This window comes from Salvelinus alpinus, chromosome 5 (assembly GCF_045679555.1).
Source record: "Salvelinus alpinus chromosome 5, SLU_Salpinus.1, whole genome shotgun sequence".
NCBI classification, from domain to species: Eukaryota; Metazoa; Chordata; class Actinopteri; order Salmoniformes; family Salmonidae; genus Salvelinus; species Salvelinus alpinus.
Window position 1 is genome coordinate 69,929,434 of NC_092090.1, and position 20,786 is coordinate 69,950,219.

The following is a 20,786-nucleotide window of genomic DNA, read 5'->3' on the forward strand; positions in this document are numbered from 1 at the left end:
GTTTCCACATATTCCCGAGTTGTGTTGTTCCTCGTCTGTAGCTTCACATTAAATATGCTCTCAGTAATATAAAGGGTAAACACCATTGATGTTGATCCATTCAATTAATGGGAGAATATTTGGAGTGTGCGACTATCATTATTGTTTTACATATGTTTACTATACCATTAGCCGGCACCTCTCCGACAGCTTTTGGGTGTGCATCAGCTCACCTGTAGTTTCCCAGTTTGACCCAGACGATCTGTTTGTAGTGGGGTTTCCTTCCTGATCTGCACTCCCTGCAGGACCACGCCCCCTCTGGCATCGCCATCTCCAAACACTCTGGGTGGAACGACGCCGGGCACAACGCACAGCACAGCAGCTTCTCTCCTGCATGGGGGTGGGTGTGTGTGTGTGTGTATAGAGAAAAGAGCAGCACAGGGTTAGAGAACATACTTCCACACCTGGACACTAGGGGCCACCACACTCTAAACCTTATCCTTAGGCATGCCAGTCATTCAACCCCTTCACTATACACTGTGAGTAATGCTTTGCCCAAGCAGAGAGGAAGAAGCGAAGCGAGAGGGTTTACTGTATGGAGGCCAATGAGTGTCGAATTTGATCGACAAAATATGTAATTGCTCATTTTCTACGTGAGGCTTATTTGATCAAGTTTCGTAATGATTAGGTCGCTAGGAATGCACTGATATAAGTGGACACGTGGCATTTCGGCAAACAAACAAAAAACGACTATTGGAGTTGTGCCTGTTGTTCACTCGCATATCTGCCCTCTCATCAGTTAGAATGGTCCCACCTGATCTCATCTCCTCCTGACTGCCTTCCATCTTTGAGGACATGTCTTTGCTTTGTTAGAGCGGTCACTCGACCATCTCGTCTATACAATAGAAATTATTTGGGCCAAGTAAGTAATATTGTCTTCCAGAGAGTTGGAGGGAGCCATTGTGACATTGCTTACACTCATTACCTCCTTTCATATGTATGGTATATGTCTAAGTATATATATTTATTTTGAACTGGACCATCAAATGGGCCTGAAGTTACCCTTTTCCAAAGGTTTCACAAAGGTGGAATAACTTGTAACTCCCACAACATAATAACGTTTCCTTTATCTATTGAAAACTATGCTGTTGTGGACACCATTTTGATAAAAGAGAGTAGTCTTCACATTACTGCTGTCCTCTGCTTTTTCCTTAGCAGTCGGTCAACAATGGTGTAATGGAATGTCTGACAGGCAGGTTTAGAGTACAAGGCCCCTTGTACAATCACCACACATGCAATAGCACCGATGATAATACAAATCAGCAAATAAACCATAAGTCACAAAAAAGATATATATATAATATATAAGAGGAACGGCACAAAGCTGACATGCACTCCTTCTTGTAAAGGGGGTTGTTCCACTTCTCTGCAACACTATACATACCCCAGACAGTCTTCATGGAATCTCACTTAAACATGTGTTTGTGGAAATGTTTTAAATGTCAAATGAATAACATCATTGATGAGTAATAATTCCCATTGCATGTCAACTAGAAGGACGATTGTCAGCATCTTATTCAAACATTGACAGTTTTGACTTACTGATCAAATTGATGATCTTGTGAGGAATATTATACCGGTCATGGACAATAACCTATTTGAATGAACTGCATTTCAACGCAGAATCAATATTTCTTGGAACAATTAACTCCTTAACACAGCAAAACAGGACCGCCGCAAACATCGGATCACGGTAAAGGCTGATCGCGGTACAGTGAGAGCAGCAGAGAAGCGAGGGACAATTATTTTCATTCAAAAACAGAAGTGAGCAGTTAGAAAAAGTAACTTTGTTTTTCAGATTACGGACAAGCTCAAAGTGCTGAAGCAGAGAAGCTGTGTTCCTCCAGCAGCAACAAGACCCCCCCCCCCCCCCCCCCCCTCATACAGACAGGGCGTAAAATAACCCTGTGAAACTCTTTTCATCCCTCTTTCACAATTCTGATGACGAAACCAAATGATGTGTTATGTTACAGTGTGCTGAGGTCCACGTATACAGATCCCCTTTTGTGTTTGTATTGGAGAGGAGAGTCACATTCCACAGCTTCAGAGATGAGCTTTGCTCACTTTTAATGCCGTTAACACTTTGTCAACGTGGTTCCCGGCTGAACCAGTGCATGTTAGGGTCCCTGAAAGTTTATTTTAAGCCCTGCTGTAGCGTTAATGGCAGCAGATTGTATGTTGACACGCTAGAGGCAGAACAAAGCAATAAGGAGGAACATCAAATCAACTGTGGGGAGTCTAGACACATTCAAACACATACACACGCACCAGTGGGAAAAGGGAGAGAGAGTAAAACAGTTCTGTTACCTTTCCCAATATTCTTTTTGGTAGCTGACGAAGAAGAGGGAATCATAGGTAATTTCAACTCAGCACGATTTGACTCAGTCAGAAGGTAGTGGGACTTATAGGCATATGAACTTAATATGGTGTCAGTAAGGTCCTGCACTAACAGTCCTACACAAGACACACAGGAAGAGACTGGGTGAGCCGTAATCAGACTACAGTACCCATGATTCCACAGGAGAAAAAGAACACATACACTGTTAGAACACATAAACGAGAGAGAAACAGAGGAGTAAAAGTAAACTAAAGAGTCATCCAACAGAAACACTCCGGTTATAAGAATCAACTGCTTTTAGTAACCATGGAGACCAAAATATTTCTACACTTACAATGTACTCTGCAATCAAATTAGTTAGAAAAGTCTAATCATCCAAAACAGATGTATTTCTTGTAAGAGGAGTGCACTGTAAAAGCACAGATCAGTACATATAAAGTGTCTTCAGAAACCCCCTTGACTTTTTCCACATTTTGTTGTATTACAGCCTGAAATTAAAATGGATGAAGTTGAAATTGTGTGTCACTGGCTTAGACACAATACCCTATAATATCAAAGTAGAATAATGTTTTCAGAAATTTTTACAAATTTGTTCAAAATGAAAAGCTGAAATGTCTTAAATCATTAAGTATTCAACCCCTTTGTTATGGCAAGCCTAAATAAGCTCAGGAGTAAACATTTGCTTAACAAGTCAGAGAATAAGTTGCATGGACTCACTCTGTGTGCAATAATAGTGTTTAACACAAATTTTTCAATGACTACTTGATCTCTGTACCCAACACATACAATTATCTGTAAGGATCATTTCAAACACAGATTCAACCACAAAGAACAGGGACGTTTTCCAGTGCTTCTCAAAGAAGGGCACCTATTGGTAGATTTAAAAAAATCTGACATTGAATATCCCTTTGAGCATGATCAAGTTATTAATTACACTTTGGATAGTGTATCAATACACCCAGGCACTACAAAGACACAGCTGTCCTTCCTAACTCAGTTTATGGAGAGGAAGGGAACCGCTCAGGGATTTCACCATGAGGTCAATGGTGACTTTAAAACAGTTACAGAGTTTGATGGCTGTGAAAGGAGAAAACTGAGGATGGATCAACAAAATAGTAGTTACTCCACAATACTAACTTAAATGACAGAGGGAAAATAAGGAAACCTGTAAAGAATACAAAATATTCCAAAACATGCATCCTGTTTGCAATAAAGGCACTTACATAAAACTGGAAAAAAAATAGGCAAAGAAATAAACTTGTCCTGAATACAAAGCGTTATGTTTGGGGAAAATCCAACACAACACATCACGGAGTACCACTCAATATTTTCAAGCGTAATGATGGCTGCATCATGATATGGGTATGCTTGTCATTGGCAAGGACTACAGAGTTTTTTAGGATAAAAATACATGGAATAAAGCTAAGCGCAGGCAACATCCGAGAGGAAAACCTAGTTCAGTCTACTTTCCAACAGACACTGGGAAACAAATTCACCTTTCACCAATAACCTAAAACACAAGGACAAATATACTCTGAAGTTGCTTACCAAGACGATATTGAATGTTCCTGAGTGGCCTAGTTAGTTTTGACTTAAATCTACTTGAAAATCTATGGCAAGACTTGAAAATGGCTGTCTAGCAATGATCAACAACCAACTTGACAAAGTTGACGGGGTGTGAATACTTATGTAAATTAGATATTTCTGTATTTAATTTTCAGTACATTTGCAAACATGTCTGAAAACATGTTTTTACTTTGTCATTATGGGGTATTGTATGTAGATGGGTTAAGAAAAAAAATATTTAATCCATTTTGAATTCAGGCTGTAACACAACGTGGAATAAGTCAAGGGGTATGAATACTTTCTAAAGGCACTGCCACATCAGGTACAACAGGGACAACAGTAATGGTCAAATGTCACAAATACATGTACAAACAGGAGAATGCATCGTAACTATCATGCAGGTTGAATAAATCTCCATCACACAACTAGACAAAGTTAGACATCCAGTTCTTCGCATAGCCACGTTCACGCTACACTTAGCCCAGGGCTAACAGCCGCCTTTCCCTGGGATAGGAGACTGCGGTTTTGAGGACTACTGAGGAGCACCGAGTTGAGAAAGATCAGCCAGCACCAGTAGTCTCCTCAGCTAAGCCTCCACACACATCAATTACCACTAGGGGGATAAACAAAGTTTGAATGATAAGAGAAGACTGGATTAGAAGGGATCAGATTCAGAGAGCGAGAGGGGGGGGGGGATCTGGCTAACCCTTACACCTGAGGGGAACAGAAGGAGTTGGAGCTAGGGCTCTATTCACTCAAACACTGTGTCCAGAAGTCTCAGGGGCAACACAAAGCCACATCCCTCTCTACTGCTTCTCCTTCTGTCCTCCAGTCAAACATTGTGAAGCCACGGGGCTGAAGCTGGAAGCTCCCCTTCGGGAGACAGTGGCTCAGGGGCCCTGGTCAAAAGTAGTGCACTATATAAGGAATAGGGTGCTATTTGGGACACAGAAAGGGTGAGTGAGTCAGGGTGGGTCCCTACAGGAGGTCTAAGGTGGGAGATAGAGCTTACCTCGGGCACAGAGGAAACACCAGTTCACATTGACGGGTGAGGAGAGGAGGCCGTTCCTCTTGGCAATGCCATGGCTGCTGCAGATCATGATGTGGTGGGTGAGGACCATGCTACCCGCTGCCACGCAGCTGTCCCCTGTGTGGTACGCAACAGGGCAGCGCAGACAACGCATCATACGTCCTGGGGATGGGGAGAGGAAAGAGAGATGAATGTTAGACAAAGAGAGACTAACACCTACAGTATGTGAGGGACCATGTCAAAAGCCAGAAGTAGCTTCCATTCCTCATCTGGACCAGTGTTCTGACTCCCTACCTTGGGTGGCTTGGTGCAGGTCTCTCTCCAGACAGCAGGTGGCGCAGGTATGCTGGGGGCAGCAGAACCCCCCGCCCGCACCACCCCCCACTGTGCCAGGGAGTTTACGCACGCAGTCGTCATGGTAATACCGCCCGCAGCCAACCACTGAGCAGCGCAACACCTCCCCTCCCCCTGCCTTACAGCTGAAACACAAGTGAGAGCCTAGAGAGAGAGAGAGCGAGAGAGCGAGCGGGAGGGGGCAGAGAGAGAAAGCGGGAGGGGGCAGAGCGAGAAAGCGGGAGGGGGCATAGCGAGAAAGCGGGAGGGGGCAGACAGAGAGAGAGAGTGTGTGTACAGAGGGGTGAGAAATTGGCAAATGCCAGTCTACTCTTCATTCCTCCATCAGATAAATCTCTCATGTCTGCCGGGTTGAAATCAGAGATTTGTCTGTAGGGTCATTTGCATAATCAGGGTTTAAGCCGTCTTCTCTGTTCACACCCGTAGCGTCATCAGAATTCACAAAGTAGAAGGACGTGCCCTGGAATAACTTAAATAATCCTTTCAACCATTTCAGCCAACACGATACTGTAAAGATGAAAGGAGCAATCAAAGAGAACTTGTCTAATGGTAGTGTAGGTCTAGTAATGATTAGGATGTAAATGCATCGTGTATGTGTTGCGACATCATGCCATGTCTCACCGTTTCTACATTCCAGACAGGTAAACTTGCCCTCAGGTACGGAGGCGAGACCCAGGCACTCCAGATGGAACAGCCGACAGCAGTCTCCCTCACACGACACCAGACCCTCTCCATACACCTCACAGATCTACACATAAAGGAAGATATAGAAACACGCAACCCTCTCCATACATACACCTTACAGTTCTATACAGAGGAAGAGTGGAGTATAACATACCCTGAACAAAAATATGAATGCAACATGTAAAGTGTTGAGGAACTCATCATGTTAATTTCTCTACCATAAGCCGCCTACAACTTTGTTTCAGAGAATTTGGCAGTACGTCCAACCGGCCTCAAAACCGCAGACTACATGTAACCATGCCAGTCCAGGACCTCCACATCCGGCTTCTTCACCTGTGGGATCGTCTGGGACCAGCCACCCAGACAGTTGATGAAACTGTGGGTTTGCACAACTGAAGAATTTCTGCACAAACTGTCAGAAACCGTCTCAGGGAAGCTCTCCTGCATGCTTGTCATCCTCAACAGGGTCTTGACCTGACTGCAGTTCGGCGTCGTAACCAATTTCAGTGGGCAAATTCTCACCTTCGATGGCCACTGGCACGCTGGAGAAATGTGCTCTTCACAGATGAATCCCGGTTTGAACTGTATCGGGCAGATGGCAGACAGCGTGTATGGCGTTGTGTGGGAGAGCGGTTTGCTGATGCCAACGTTGTGAACAGAGTGCCCCATGGTGGCGGTGGGGTTAAGGTATGGGCAGGCACAAGCTACGGACAACACACACAACTGCATCTTATCGATGGCAATTTGAATGCAGAGATACCGTAATGAGATCCTGAGGCCCATTCTTGTGCCATTCATCCGCCGTCATCACCATGTTTCAGTATGATAATGCGTGGCCTCATAATAATGGCCCCATGTCGCAAGGATCTGTGCACAATTCTAGAAAGCTGAAAATGTCCCAGTTCTTCTTCTGGCCTGCATACTCACCAGACATCACCCTATGAGCATGTTTGGGATGCTCTTGATTGACAGTGTGATCCAGTTCCCGCCAATACCCAGCATCTTCGCACAGCCATTGAAGAGGACTTTGGGACAACATTCCACAGGCCACAATCAACAGCCTGATCAACTCCATCAGAACTAAATGAGTTGCGCTGCATGAAGCAAATGGTGGTCACACCAGATACTGACCGGTTTTCTGATCCACTTCCCCACCTTTTTATTTTTAAAGGTATCTGTGACCAACAGATGCATATCTGTATTCCCAGTCATGTGAAATCCATAGATTACATTAGGGCCTAATTTATTTATTTCAATTGACTGATTTCCTTATATGAACTGTAACTCAGTAAAATGTTTGAAATTGTTGCATGTTGCATTTCAATTTTAGTTCAGTGTATATTTATTCGGCTGTCTTCTAAAATGATCACAGAGAGCAGAGAGAAAATTAGGTGAAAAGACAGAAGAGGAGAAAAGATGAGGGGATAGGAGAGGAGGCGTGCAGTGGTGTACCTGGCAGACAGTGTCTGTCTTGGCTGTGCTGCTTCCTTGTCTGGAAAGACTGGAGTCCACTGACTGGCTGTCTGACTCATCCGCATCTGCAGCCGCTGGACTGTCCAAACTCTTCCCAAACAGACTCTACACAAGAGAGAGCATGAGTGGGTGGGCTTTGTGTGTGTGTGTGTGTGTGTGTGTGTGTGTGTGTGTGTGTGTGTGTGTGTGTGTGTGTGTGTGTGTGTGTGTGTGTGTGTGTGTGTGTGTGTGTGTGTGTGTGTGTGTGTGTGTGTGTGTGTGTGTGTGTGTGTGTGTGTGTGTGTGTGTGGGTGTGTGTGTGTGCCTTGCGGTCATTTAGCCTTCTAAAGTCAGGGTTTGAGGTGTGTTTACCTGCGGGTCGTTCAGGCCTCTAGAGTCAGAGTCGGATGTGTCTCTGTACTGAGAGGAGGCCATCTCTACGTCTGTGGAGGCTCTACTGCGTTTCTTCAGAGGCTTACAGGCATCTGAGATCTCACTGGCTCCTACACACCACACCACAGGTTAACACACACCTCCACACTGCTTCCCTTTTTATGACCCAACACGTTCAACAAAGCTAGCATGCTTAGAGCAGGATGGGAAAGAGGGAGTCATAGGACAGAGCTGGAGTCGCTACCTTTCTGTGAGCCTGTTCTCAGAGTGGTCTCAGGAGCCATCTCACCCTGCAGGGAGAGAGAGGAAGCGAGAGATGGATGTTTCAGATCACTCCGTTGTATTGTGCTCCCACTCTAGAGAAGCAAGTGACAGAACCACCAGTTTGGTAAACATTACAGAGGGGAACAGTAAGTGGTAGTAGCAGGTTGGTACCTGTTCCTTTTTGGTCTTCTTTTTGGGGACGGGCTCACAGCCTTTCTCTGACTCTGATCTGCTCCTCACTGACCTGCGCTGCTGCTTACGCTCCTGAGAACCTACCGGAAGGAGACACCTGGTTAAACAACTCTGCTCTGTGGGGAACACATTCCCACCAACAGAATATTCACCAGTTATCACCAGAAGACCCAGAAAACGTGCGTACATACCTGGCGGGGTGCTGTGCTGAGACCCAGGACAGGAGGTGTGCTGTGCTGCTTCCTGGTCACTTCTCTCTTCCCTGTCCTCTTTCTCCTCTCCCTCATCCCTCTTCTCTTCCTCGTCTGGACTGGGTTCTGGTTTAACTCCACAGCCCTGCTGGAGAAAAAAAACTCCACTTAGAAATAATGTTTCAATTCAGTTTAGAGCAACAACATTCACCACCATTGTCAACTAGGGCGTCTAGACCAATAGAGAGCACCCACCTCTGGTGAGCAGTATCCCAGGTCAGCCTGTCGGCCTTCTCCCTCCTCCCTCTCCGCCTCTCTCTCCCTCTCTCGCCGTGGTGAGGGCAGGGCTTTCCTCTGCAGAAGAGGCCATACTTGGTCACACTTGGTGATCTCCACATTTAGTTTCTTCATGGTAATGGAGAGAGGCAGCAGCTTCCTGGCAGCGGCTGTCTTCCAGGCCCGTACAGGGGCAGGGGACTCCTGGGTTCCCCCTGCCTTAGACAGGGCCTCCCGGGCTGAGGGGCTGGGCTGGCCAGGGTCCCGGCTCTGGTCTTTCTCTGAGGTCTGGGGGTCGGCTGGGTCGTCTGCATTAGGAACACTACACTGCCTACGAGGCTGTCTTCTGGACGGCTCCGCCCGGTCCGGTGATGTCACCGCTACTTCTTCTTTCTTACTTGTTGCGATAGAAGAGCGGTGGGTGCGACCGGCCGCCCTTGTGGGGGTCTTCTTGACGGGGGGGGGAGCATTGGGGTCGGGGTCGACGTAGATGAAGGTGTAGTTGTCGATACGTTCCTGCTGTGTCATCAGGAAGGCGTCCTCCGCATGGCCGACGCCCACCTCCCACTGAGCACGCTCTCTCTGGGGGAAGGGCTTCATCAGCTGACACAAACATTTTATTAACATTTTGAAGACACTCTTATCAAGTCAGCGCACTCAACTAAGTTTAGTAGGCCCTTTCTTCGATAGCCGAAAACAGCAAAACATAATCACTACACCAGCTTAATCCCATACATACCCATTACGTCACCTACAATCCCATATACCGTACATATGTACACAACTACATAAATCTCATGTTTGGAGAAAAGTCATGGTGTGAGCTTCAAAACAGGCCAGCCCTTCGCCTATTAAACCGGTGTCAAGAGTGTGAGGAGGGTATACTGTCAGGCTAGGCAGTGCTGTGTCTCTACCTTGTGTCTCTCTGCGGTGTTGGTGGTCTTGCGTAGCGTCTCAGCCTGCAGCTCATCAAACTGGTGCTCTCCCTGGTACATGACCACCCTCTTCTCATGGACCCAGGCCCGCTCGGCCACGCTGCCAAAGAACTGCACATGGTACTCCCTGTGACCTGGAGGGCCAGGAAGAACACAGACAGACAGCAGTTAGAGGCTTTTAAACAGTTATGTTTACAGGTTCTGGACACCTGGAAGAAGACATGAGTCGAATGATTTTTTACCCCGGGTGTTGATGCGTGTGTGGACGTTCATCTGGGGGTCACAGGAGACCATGCAGGGCCACCAAGGGTAGGTTCCCACCTTGGCCCACACCAGGTCCCCCACCTCGTGGTCCTTACAGCAGCCTGTACCGGTTATCACTGTAGGGTACTGCTTCTGGACCTACAGTACAGGGGGAGAAAAAGCACACTCAGTAGGTGACAGGAGTCATGCCCTACCCCCAAGACACTTTCTGTAGATCTAAAAGAATCAGATGGGCGTAAGCAACAATAGGTTGATTCATTTCTTTGTCTGATGTCTGAAACTGTTGAAACAGTTACTCTTTTAGTACTGAATAGTGACTCAATTTAACTGGATGACCTCAACCGACAGACAAGCAGCAAACCAACACATACCTTAGGTGTCTCGGGCTCTGCTTTGATGGGGGTCTTCTGTGGCTTCTCTGTCTGCCCCACAGGCAGCTCCTGTGGTTGGGTCTGGGCCGGGGTGTGGGTTTGGAGTTGTAGCTGGGTCTGGATGTCCCTGGCCAGCCCTACAGTGCCCTCCTGTAGCTGCTCCTGGTCCTGCCCTTCTTCTTGCTCCCTGACGGTCTTTTTCCTCTTCTCCTTCTTCCTCTCGTGTCTGCGGTGGCTCTGGGAGGCCTCGCTGGCCTGGGACTCCTGCAGCAGGTCTCCACACAGCGCAGACTCAAACAGCTCCCTCCCGTTCTGGTACGTCTTTATGATCTTTAGCTTGATCTCTGGAGAGCTGGTTTTCTTCAGGACCCCGATGGAGGGAGCAGGGGGTGTGTGAGAAGGGTGGGAGGAGGGGGTGCTGTCCAGCAGGGACGGGGGAGGGCTGGTGGAGGGCAGGAGTAACGGGGGAGGAGGGAGCACATGGGACATGCGGTGAGGTGGCGGGCTGAGGTGGTGTTGGGAGGGCAGGGGTGGAGGGCTGTGTGGGTGAGGGTGGGGGTGTGGGTGAAGTTGAGGGTGGTAGTGATGAGGATGGTGGTGGTGAGGGTGATGGAGGTGGGGGTGGTGTGAAGGTGGAGGAGATATAGGGGAGGGGGATCTCTCCTGGAGGACAGGAGCCCTCAGGACCGTTCCCTCCCCAGGCATGAGGCAGTGTTCGCCATAGCCCCGGGTGGCCCCGTAGCCATTGGCCGAGCCGTTGGGGAACTGGGGGTACATAGAGAACTTGGCCTGGGGCTCGTACAGGCCCAGCCCAGGGGGGTAACCATTGGAGACCGGTGGCATGTCTTCGGAGGCCGAGGGCGGGTAGGAGAACTCTGCCTCCAGGGCAGCGTCGTAGGAGGGGGCTCCGTCCTCGCCCGCATCGCTGCCGGTGTCGTAGGCGCCCTCCTGCCGGATGTTGGCTGAGTCAATGAGCTGAGGGGGTTGCTGAATTGTATTTCCCATGATCCCTTGCATGAAAGAGAAGGAGAAATCCATTGTTGTGCTCCTGCATCCTTAACTGTCCTTTTCTCTGGCTGGACCTGGAGGAGGATCAAGATATAGGACAGGGGTTGATATGATGTTAAGGGGAAATGGAGAGGATGATGACTGAAAGACAACATAATCAGATCTACAACTGTGCATCTCTCTTTTTTGATAAGGTAAGAACATTTAATCAATCATCACAGTCAGAGAAATAAAGTGACATACAGTATGATAACTGAACTGTCTATTCTAATCTAATCCTACTGGTAAGGAAGAGACTGTTCTGAGGAGAGCTTGTGCTATATCCCCTTCCTACATTAAATAATGAAACTGATCTCCAGTTTTACATACTAGAAATCTCCAGTCTTTCCCATAATAAGACCTAAGTGTTCCCTGCACAGTGTGCACTGAATTTAAAAGCAGGTCTGCTGAATGCTTCGCTATTGCCCATGTTTTTTTTAAGGCTGGTCATCTCTCATTCACATTAATTTAATAGTTGTTATTCGTGCGCTTATACTCAACTGGTAAATGTTCATGTACAGATGACCAAAATGTTGATCATCATGCTAGCTATGAGATAAAAATGTCTTAAAGACATACAGGCCTACAACATCTGTCATTACAGATTCATGTCTCAAAACCCCTGTTGAGCTAGCTTGTCTACCCCTCGGGGAGACCAGTTTTGGGAAACACTGACTGAGTGAGCTAGGCTGCCATGGACATCTCTGGGGCCACTGTATCTCTGTGTAATGTCTGTATAATGGTATAGATCCCTGCCAGTGGTGTAGAGCCAACCTCAAGTGTGCCAATGGCTGTGTTTACACAAGTAGCCCAATTCTGATCTTTTGCCCAATTATTGGCAAAGGAGGTGATCTGATTGGTCAAAAGACCAATTTGTGGGGAAAAAAATCCAAATTATAGGCTGCCTGTGTAAACACAGCCAAAGAGTTCAACTCATTACTCAAACAGCAGACAATTAGCAGCTCTGCACAACTCATAAGGAATGGATTGCTAGGTAATAGGCAATGCTGTGGCTATGAAAAAATTGACCTCTGTTGTAGTTATTCTGACCCGATCAGGAAAAACCAGTTCATGATCGCCTATATGGGTACACTACAGTGACAGCCTACAGTATCAGAGTTTTTCCCTGGTCCGTTCACACAGTATAAATAGACTGCCTGGACTAATAAATGCATTTGTTTTTGCCTCTGCCAAAATAGGGAAAATCCTTCAATTCACTTTTAAAGAAATCCTATTGTTGGATCTTAAACATCACCAATCAATGCAATGTACTATTACGGTATAGGCAAGCACTAAAGCATTTCACCCAGAAGTCAAACTACTCTGGGTGTAAAGGGGTGACAGGGTAGCCTAAGGACCAAGATGACCATGCCCTGGCTAAGACAGAAAGAAGTACAGTGATAATGCATTAATATATGGATTCCGAAATTGAACAGTGTCATATTGAAATAGAAAGTGTCAGAACTTTGTTATATGCACAAAATAACCTTGAATCGATATGTCCTTTTTGGTGTAGACTAAACCTTGATTTGATTCAGATTAAGCAGCCTTTACTGCCATTCACAAGGTGATATACGGGAAAACAACTTATTAATATGTATCACAGCTGCTGGATGAAAATATTAAAAGTTATGTAGATCACACAGTCCAGCTTTGCATACATGAATTGAGACACCGTACCACTGGGGTCATTTTATTGAGGAAAACGATGCACAGACAAGACTGAATTATCGTTACATTGTTTCACTGAGTGATTGAACTGCATCATTATCAGCCGTGCTGTGCATCGTTCTGATGCTATGTGTTAAGTTAGCTAGCGTGGCTAGCTTGCATGAACACTGGCAAATCAAATATAATGTTGCTTGTCAATATAAAAACACGTATCAAAAGCCGAGATGATGTTCTTGTATTCTGACACGGCCGCAATGTTAACACATTGATTTGTTGCCATTTCAATACAATGCAGACGACTAGAAACACGATGGCAAACGAAGCTATACATTGTTACCAATATGGCTGCCATTGCACCTATAAACAAAATTGTCTACCGTGATTAAACACATCAATCATTCGTGTGAAGAAACCGAGGATATAACAATACCCTAAATCTACACGACTAAATGTACCGCTACGATAATGACAGCAAGCTGATTATCAACAAGAGAGAACGTAGAACGAAATGCTGAATCGCGAGATGTAGTAAAATAAAAATGCCAATACCTTCAGCGTGTCCCATTCTAAACACATACACCAGATATCTGCGCTTCTTTGAGCAATTTACAAAAAGAGATCAAATAAAAAATATTCGGACAGAGTGCAGGCCTTCCCGTTTCTAACGCAATTCATTAATAGGGGCAATGTACAGCCACTGCTCGGTCCCCAAGTCTTGTCTATTGGCTGTAGAACCTAAAGGGGCCTAGTATTTTTGCGGAACCTTGGTGGGAATTATGTATAAATCTCGCCCCTTCTGTATTTTAATTTCACTTGCTCCCTCTTCCTCTAGCTGTAACAAAATCACCCTGCTTTGGGCCTTGTCTGTCTCGCTCAGCGCCAAATCACACGCTCTCGATTGGCGGGGGGTCACACAACCAGGAGCACATCGGGATGTGTAGTTCCATTCCATGGAGAAAAGCAGCAGCATAAAAATATATGTAGGCCTACAAAGAAACAATAAAAAATTTAATGCTGTGAAATATAAGCAAATATTTTTATAATCTAGCCTAGGTTAGGTTAATTAGGCCAATTCATATAATGTCAAATTATTGGTGAAAATTCATTGTGAAAATACATAAATTATAAGAGACTACAAATGCCCTGTGCAACTGGGTCCTGGACTTCCTGACGGGCCGCCCCCAGGTGGTGAGGGTAGGTAACAACATCTCCACCCCGCTGATCCTCAACACTGGGGCCCCACAAGGGTGCGTTCTGAGCCCTCTCCTGTACTCCCTGTTCACCCACGACTGCGTGGCCATGCACGCCTCCAACTCAATCATCAAGTTTGCGGATGACACTACAGTGGTAGGCTTGATTACCAACAACGATGAGACGGCCTACAGGGAGGAGGTGAGGGCCCTCGGAGTGTGGTGTCAGGAAAATAACCTCACACTCAACGTCAACAAAACAAAGGAGATGATTGTGGACTTCAGGAAACAGCAGAGGGAGCACCCCCCTATCCACATCGACGGGTCAGTAGTGGAGAAGGTGGAAAGTTTTAAGTTCCTCGGTGTACACATCACGGACAAACTGAATTGGTCCACCCACACAGACAGCGTCGTGAAGAAGGCGCAGCAGCGCCTCTTCAACCTCAGGAGGCTGAAGAAATTCGGCTTGTCACCAAAAGCACTCACAAACTTCTACAGATGCACAATCGAGAGCATCCTGTCGGGCTGTATCACCGCCTGGTACGGCAACTGCTCCGCCCACAACCGTAAGGCTCTCCAGAGGGTAGTGAGGTCTGCAGAACGCATCACCGGGGGCAAACTACCTGCCCTCCAGGACACCTACACCACCCGATGTCACAGGAAGGCCATAAAGATCATCAAGGACAACAACCACCCAAGCCACTGCCTGTTCACCCCGCTATCATCCAGAAGGCGAGGTCAGTACAGGTGCATCAAAGCAGGGACCGAGAGACTGAAAAACAGCTTCTATCTCAAGGCCATCAGACTGTTAAACAGCCACCACTAACATTTAGCGGCCGCTGCCAACATACTGACTCAACTCCAGCCACTTTAAAAATGGGAATTGATGGAAACTATGTAAAAATGTACCACTAGCCACTTTAAACAATGCCACTTAATATAATGTTTACATACCCTACATTACCCATCTCATATGTATATACTGTACTCTATATCATCTACTGCATCTTGCCATCTTTATGTAATACATGTACCACTAGCCACTTTAAACTATGCCACTTGATGTTTACATACCCTACAGTACTCATCTCATATGTATATACCGTACTCTATACCATCTACTGCATCTTGCCTATGCCGTTCTGTACCACCACTCATTCATATATCTTTATGTACATATTCTTTATCCCTTTACACTTGTGTGTGTATAAGGTAGTAGTTGTGGAATTGTTAGGTTAGATTACTTGTTGGTTATTACTGCATTGTCGGAACTAGAAGCACAAGCATTTCGCTACACTCGCATTAACATCTGCTAACCATGTGTATGTGACTAATAAAATTTGATTTGATTTGATTTGATTTGAAATGTTTATTTAACAACCGATGTCGGTTGATGATAAGATGGTAGCGGCAGGTAGCCCCTATCAATTATTGCGTGAATGGATAATTGGTCTTATAAGGGCACAGGAAGCTCTGTGGTTTACTAAACCAATAGAGTTGTATAGAGATTGCAATATTGTATCTGTCCCATGATGGTGTCTGTGAGCGCGCGGGCAGCTCTATTGAGGCCATCTCTATTTTGAAGTAGTCAATTTTCTTCTTTTACAACTTCTATGTAGTGATGGGTCGTTCGCGAACGAGTAGGCTCTAAATGGATCCGGCTCTTGTAGATGAACGTTGGGAGCCAGCTCGCATATCAGAAGAGCCAAATCTATTTATAAAAATTTACAAAAATTAAGATATGAATAATCAAAAGATTTAAATGAATAGAATTAACTAATTCAAAGAACAAAAAAATAAATAAAATAATATAGGCCTAAATGCTCAAGCGCACACACATTCGTTCTGAAAGATCTGTAGATCCTGGTGGAAGAACAAGGCCTCTGTCAACCCACGGCTTACTTAAGTCATGACAGGGAGACTCTGCATAGTGGCCACATCCGTTCCCTCTGAGAGGGTCTTCTCGAAAACGGGACAAATAATTACTGAGAGAAGAAACCGCATCAGCCCCTCGAAAGTGATGCAGCTTGCATTTCTGAATGCAATTCTCTCATAAAAGCAAAATATGGTCAGCATTGTTGTGTGCTGCTGGTTATATCATGGCAATAAAGAAGAGAGAGAAAATAGGGACCAGTTTAATGTTTTAAGTGGGATGTTGGAGTTTTGCACATTGTTATTTATTTTTCTGGTGTATATTCTATTATTATGTTGTTCAGATTGTATTCGTTTTGAATTGTTACATTTATATGCACTTTGTTTATATACATTAAAAAAGTTATACTTTAAATGCACATGTGTAATAGCATCCTTCTTTTTTACATTTATTTCAATTTGTGGGATGCTGCAGTTTTGCAAATTGTTATTTATTTTTCTTTGATATGGTGCAATATTCTGTTCAGATTGTATTCGTTTTGAATGTTTAGATTTATATGCACATGAAAAAGTTATACATTAAATGCAAATGTTTAATTTTGCCAAAAGAGCCTTCTCTATTTGGTGAGCTGAGCCGAACGAGCCGGCCCACTGAAAAGAGCCGGAATGCCCATCACTACTTCAATGAGTTGGTAAACAAACTGAAAGGATGGATACTGCCCCCTAGAGTGTGTTGTTTGAACAGGTATAAAGCCAATGCTGGTGATGTACTGGCACCTGCAGTTATGGAACGTTTACTCACAAGTATAATTAATTGGTGGATCCCTTATGATGATCTGGATTACGTTTACATTTGACTAATTTAGCAGACGCTCTTATCCAGAACGACTTACGAGTGCATTCATTTTCATACTTTTTCGTACTAGTCCCCGTGGGAATAAAATAAAATGTTATTTGTCACATGCTCTGAATACAACAGATGTAGACCTTACTTACAAGCTCTTAAACAACAATGCAGTTCAAGAAAGAGATAAGAAAATATTTACTAAGTAAACTAAAGTAAAAATAGTCAAATAAAAAGTAACACAATAAAAATAACAATAATGAGGCTATATACAGAGGGTACCGGTACTGAGTCAATGTGCGGGGGTACAGGTTAGTTGAGTTATTTTGTACATGTAGGTAGGGGTAAAGTTACTATGCATAGATAATAAACAGCGAGTAGCAGCTGGGTAAAAACAAAGGGGGGGGGGGGGGGGGGGGGGACCATTTGATTAATTGTTAAGCAGTCTTATGGCTTGGGGGTAGAAGCTGTTAAGGAGCCTTTTGGTCCTAGACTTGGCACTCCTGTACCGCTTGCCGTGCAGTAGCAGAGAGAACAGTCTATAACTTAGGTGACTGGAGTCTCTGACAATTTTTTGGGCCTTCCTCTGACACCACCTGGTATATAGGTCCTGGATGGTAGGAAGCTTGGCTCCAGTGAGGTACTGGGCCGTACGCACTATCCTCTGTAGTGCCTTACGGTCAGATGCCGAGCAGTTGCCATACCAGGCAGTGATGCAACCGGTCACGATGCTCTCGATGATGCAGTTGTAGAACTTTTTGAGGATCTGGAGACCCATGCCAAATCTTTCAGTCTCCTAGGGGGGAAAAGGTGTTGTCGTGTCCTCTTTACGGCTGTCTTGGTGTGTTTGGACCATGATAGTTCGTTGGTGATGTGAACACCAAGGAACTTGAAACTCTCGACCCGTTCCACTACAGCCCCGTCGATTTCAATGGGGGCCAGTTTGGCCTGCCTTTTCCTGTAGTCCACGATTAGCTCCTTTCACTTGCTCACATTGAGGGAGAGGTTGTTTTCCTGGCACCTGACCTCCTCCCTATAGGCTGTCTCATCGTTGTAAGTGATCAGGCCTACCACTGTTGGGTTGTCAGCAAACTTAATGATGGTGTTGGAGTCGTGTTTGGCCACGCAGTCGTAGGTGAACAGGGAGTACAGGAGGGGACTAAGTACACACCCCTGAGGGGCCCCAGTGGTAAGAATCAGCATGGCAGATATGTTGTTGCCTACCCTTACCACTTGGGGGAGGCCCGTCAGGAAGTCAAGGATCCAGTTGCAGAGGGATGTGTTTAGTCCCAGGTTCCTACCTTAGTGATGAGAATCATGGGCAATATGGTGTTGAACGCTGAGCTGTAGTCAATGAACAGCATTCTTACATAGGTGTTCCTTTTGTCCAGGTGGGAGAAAGGACAGTGTGGAGTGCGATTGAGATTGCGTCATCTGTGGATCTGTTGGGACGGTATGCGAATTGTAGTGGGTCTAGGGTATCCGGGAGGATGCTGTTGATGTGAGCCATGACCAGCCTTTCAAAGCACTTCATGGCTACCGACGTGAGTGCTACGGGGGCGGTAATCATTTAGGCAGGTTACCTTCGCTTCCTTGGGCACAGGGACTATTGTGGTCTGCTTGAAACATGTAGGTATTACAGACTCGGTCAGGGAGAGGTTGAAACTGTCAGTGAAGACACTTGCCAGTTGGTCAAACCCACAATCGAACCCATAACCCTGACGTTGCAAGCGCTATGCTTGTTTTTTCCCATCACTCACAGCTGAAGATATTAAAATGTTATATTCATTCAATGTTTGTCGTGTTTCTGGATGATGATGTCGCTGCTACTCCAGTGCGCACTGAGTGTGCAGACTTTATCGTCTCTGTTTAGCAGATGGCAACCACCACAAAACAGCATATGTGACCGTGAGTGGATTACGTTGAAAACAACAGTCTGTCATCTTGGAAACGATCTCCAGTTCATAAATATCTCAGTGGTCCCACCCAGTTGATTACTTCAAAATGGTGAAAGTCCTCAATGGCGCTGCCCATGCTAAAACTGGCTCTTGGGCACAAGAGTCCTATATACAACTAACTCTATGACTAAACCTAACAAAACATAGGCTACGGCAGAGTTTCTAAACCATCTTCATACTTTTCATACTGAACCATCTTTAGTTACAGTACCTCAATAGGCAAACATTGAACACTTGGAAATGTGAGAGCATAGTATAGTAACTATCAGTGGCGCACCTTCAGTTTCAGAAGTAGGGAGGATATATATATCTTTTTTTATCCAGTCGGATAAACACTCCAAACAGCTGACCCGACCACTCGGAGGCGTCCGCATGGTCCTAAAGCACATAATTGCCTCATTTTGTATCACATTCCAATGATTAAACTAGTGGGGACAAAAATGCAATTTCAGAATGTGGGGGAGGCATGTCCCGTCCCCAGTGAAAGTTGCGCCTCTGGTAGCTATACTGTATAACTATAGTAGCTTTCCACTGGGCACAGACCTAAATTCAACATATATTTCAAGTTGGTTCAACGTAATTTAATTGAAATGACGTGGAAACAATGCTGATCCAACCAGTGTGCGCCCAGTGGGTTATGGGCAAATTGACCAATGACAGGAATACTACGGTCAAGAAAAATTGGTTATCAAATAGGCCTAGTTGTAATTTACAATGTTCACGTTTCATGGAATGACTTCGATGGGCACGTCTGTGGGACGTGCAGGGAGGCGCTACTGTATAAAGGGTTGTTTTCCACTTTGCAAGCTAAACGGAAGCGACGTTGTGTGAACAGTTAGAAATAGCGGAAAAACAAGCAATCAAACTTTACTCGGTGTGGCGGCGGTTCGGCACAGCTGGGCTGTGATTGGGTTAGAGATGGTAGGAGATAGTGATAGTGATGAAAGTATGGAGTATAGTGGTACAAATAAAGGAGGGAGTAAGAAAGAGAAAAAGAAAGCGGGAGAGAAAGGGAGTAGGGGTTTGAAGGGGAGCGAGAGGTCTATGGAGGTAGAGAGGAGGCAGAAAAGGAAGTCTGAGGAGAGCAACATAGTTTCTAACGCTAGCTGCAGTTCGGAGGTAGAAAGTGCCGAGGGAGGGCAAGATAAGACGCATGGAGGTGAGGAGGAGCATAAAGTAATTTAGAAGTTTAGGGAGGAAGGGGGAGTAGGGGCGATGAGTCCGATAAGGTTGATGGCTGTGATAAAAGAGTATTGGGGAAGTTGTCAATGCTAAAGTGTTAAGAGATGGGAGTTTGTTGGTGTTCTGTAAGGACATGACGCAGAGGGAGAAAGCTCTCGGAGTGGAGCAAGTAGGGAAGTGTAAGGTGGTGTCGAGCAGCTGGAGTGATCAAGCAGGGAAGCAGTGGATTAAAGGGGTGATAACAGGAGTGCCTGTGAGTATTAGCATTCAAGAGGTAAGGGACAATTTGACAGGAGGCGTTCTAGTGAATGTTCATAGATTGCAAGCAATAAGGGGTGGAGTTAGGGCAGATAGCCCGTCTATACTGTTACACTTCAAGGACCAGGTACTGCCAAAATAAAGTAACCATAGTAACCGTACTGAAGCCTTTAAGATGTTATAAATGCCAGAGGTTTGGGCATGTGGCAACAGCATGTAAAGAGAAAAAGAGATGTGGCAGGTGTGGAGGAGAGCATGAGTATGGGGAAATATGGGGATGGTGTACAACCGAAGTGTTGCAGCTGTGCGAGGGGGCTCATAATGTGGCATATAGTGGGTGTGAGGCTATGAAGCAGGCAGTGGAGGTGCAACAAGTGAGAGTAGAGAGAAGGGTGTCTTATGCGGAGGCAGTGAA

At 45.6% G+C, this 20,786-nt stretch overlaps 1 protein-coding gene across 4 annotated transcripts in view; it reads right to left on the reverse strand.

Annotated features, from left to right (window-relative positions):
• LOC139576633 (histone-lysine N-methyltransferase NSD3-like) overlaps positions 1–13,950 on the reverse strand; it is a 34,341-nt gene extending 20,391 nt beyond the window's left edge. The window contains exons 1-15 of one of the 4 annotated variants that reach the window (XM_071402925.1): positions 13,617–13,950; positions 10,350–11,431; positions 9,957–10,116; positions 9,694–9,848; positions 8,759–9,382; positions 8,504–8,648; positions 8,292–8,392; positions 8,101–8,146; positions 7,836–7,966; positions 7,464–7,589; positions 5,949–6,075; positions 5,268–5,471; positions 4,956–5,135; positions 2,347–2,493; positions 213–369 (exon numbers count right to left, since the gene is read on the reverse strand). In XM_071402925.1, coding sequence (XP_071259026.1) covers positions 213–369; positions 2,347–2,493; positions 4,956–5,135; positions 5,268–5,471; positions 5,949–6,075; positions 7,464–7,589; positions 7,836–7,966; positions 8,101–8,146; positions 8,292–8,392; positions 8,504–8,648; positions 8,759–9,382; positions 9,694–9,848; positions 9,957–10,116; positions 10,350–11,387 — 3,341 coding nt within the window. In that variant the 5' untranslated portion in view covers positions 11,388–11,431; positions 13,617–13,950. Of the gene's footprint in view, positions 1–212; positions 370–2,346; positions 2,494–4,955; positions 5,136–5,267; positions 5,472–5,948; positions 6,076–7,463; positions 7,590–7,835; positions 7,967–8,100; positions 8,147–8,291; positions 8,393–8,503; positions 8,652–8,758; positions 9,383–9,693; positions 9,849–9,956; positions 10,117–10,349; positions 11,432–13,616 lie in introns of all 4 variants that reach the window. The other 3 variants (XM_071402926.1, XM_071402924.1, XM_071402927.1) reach the window with 3 other exon arrangements.
• Positions 13,951–20,786: the final 6,836 nt, after the last annotated feature.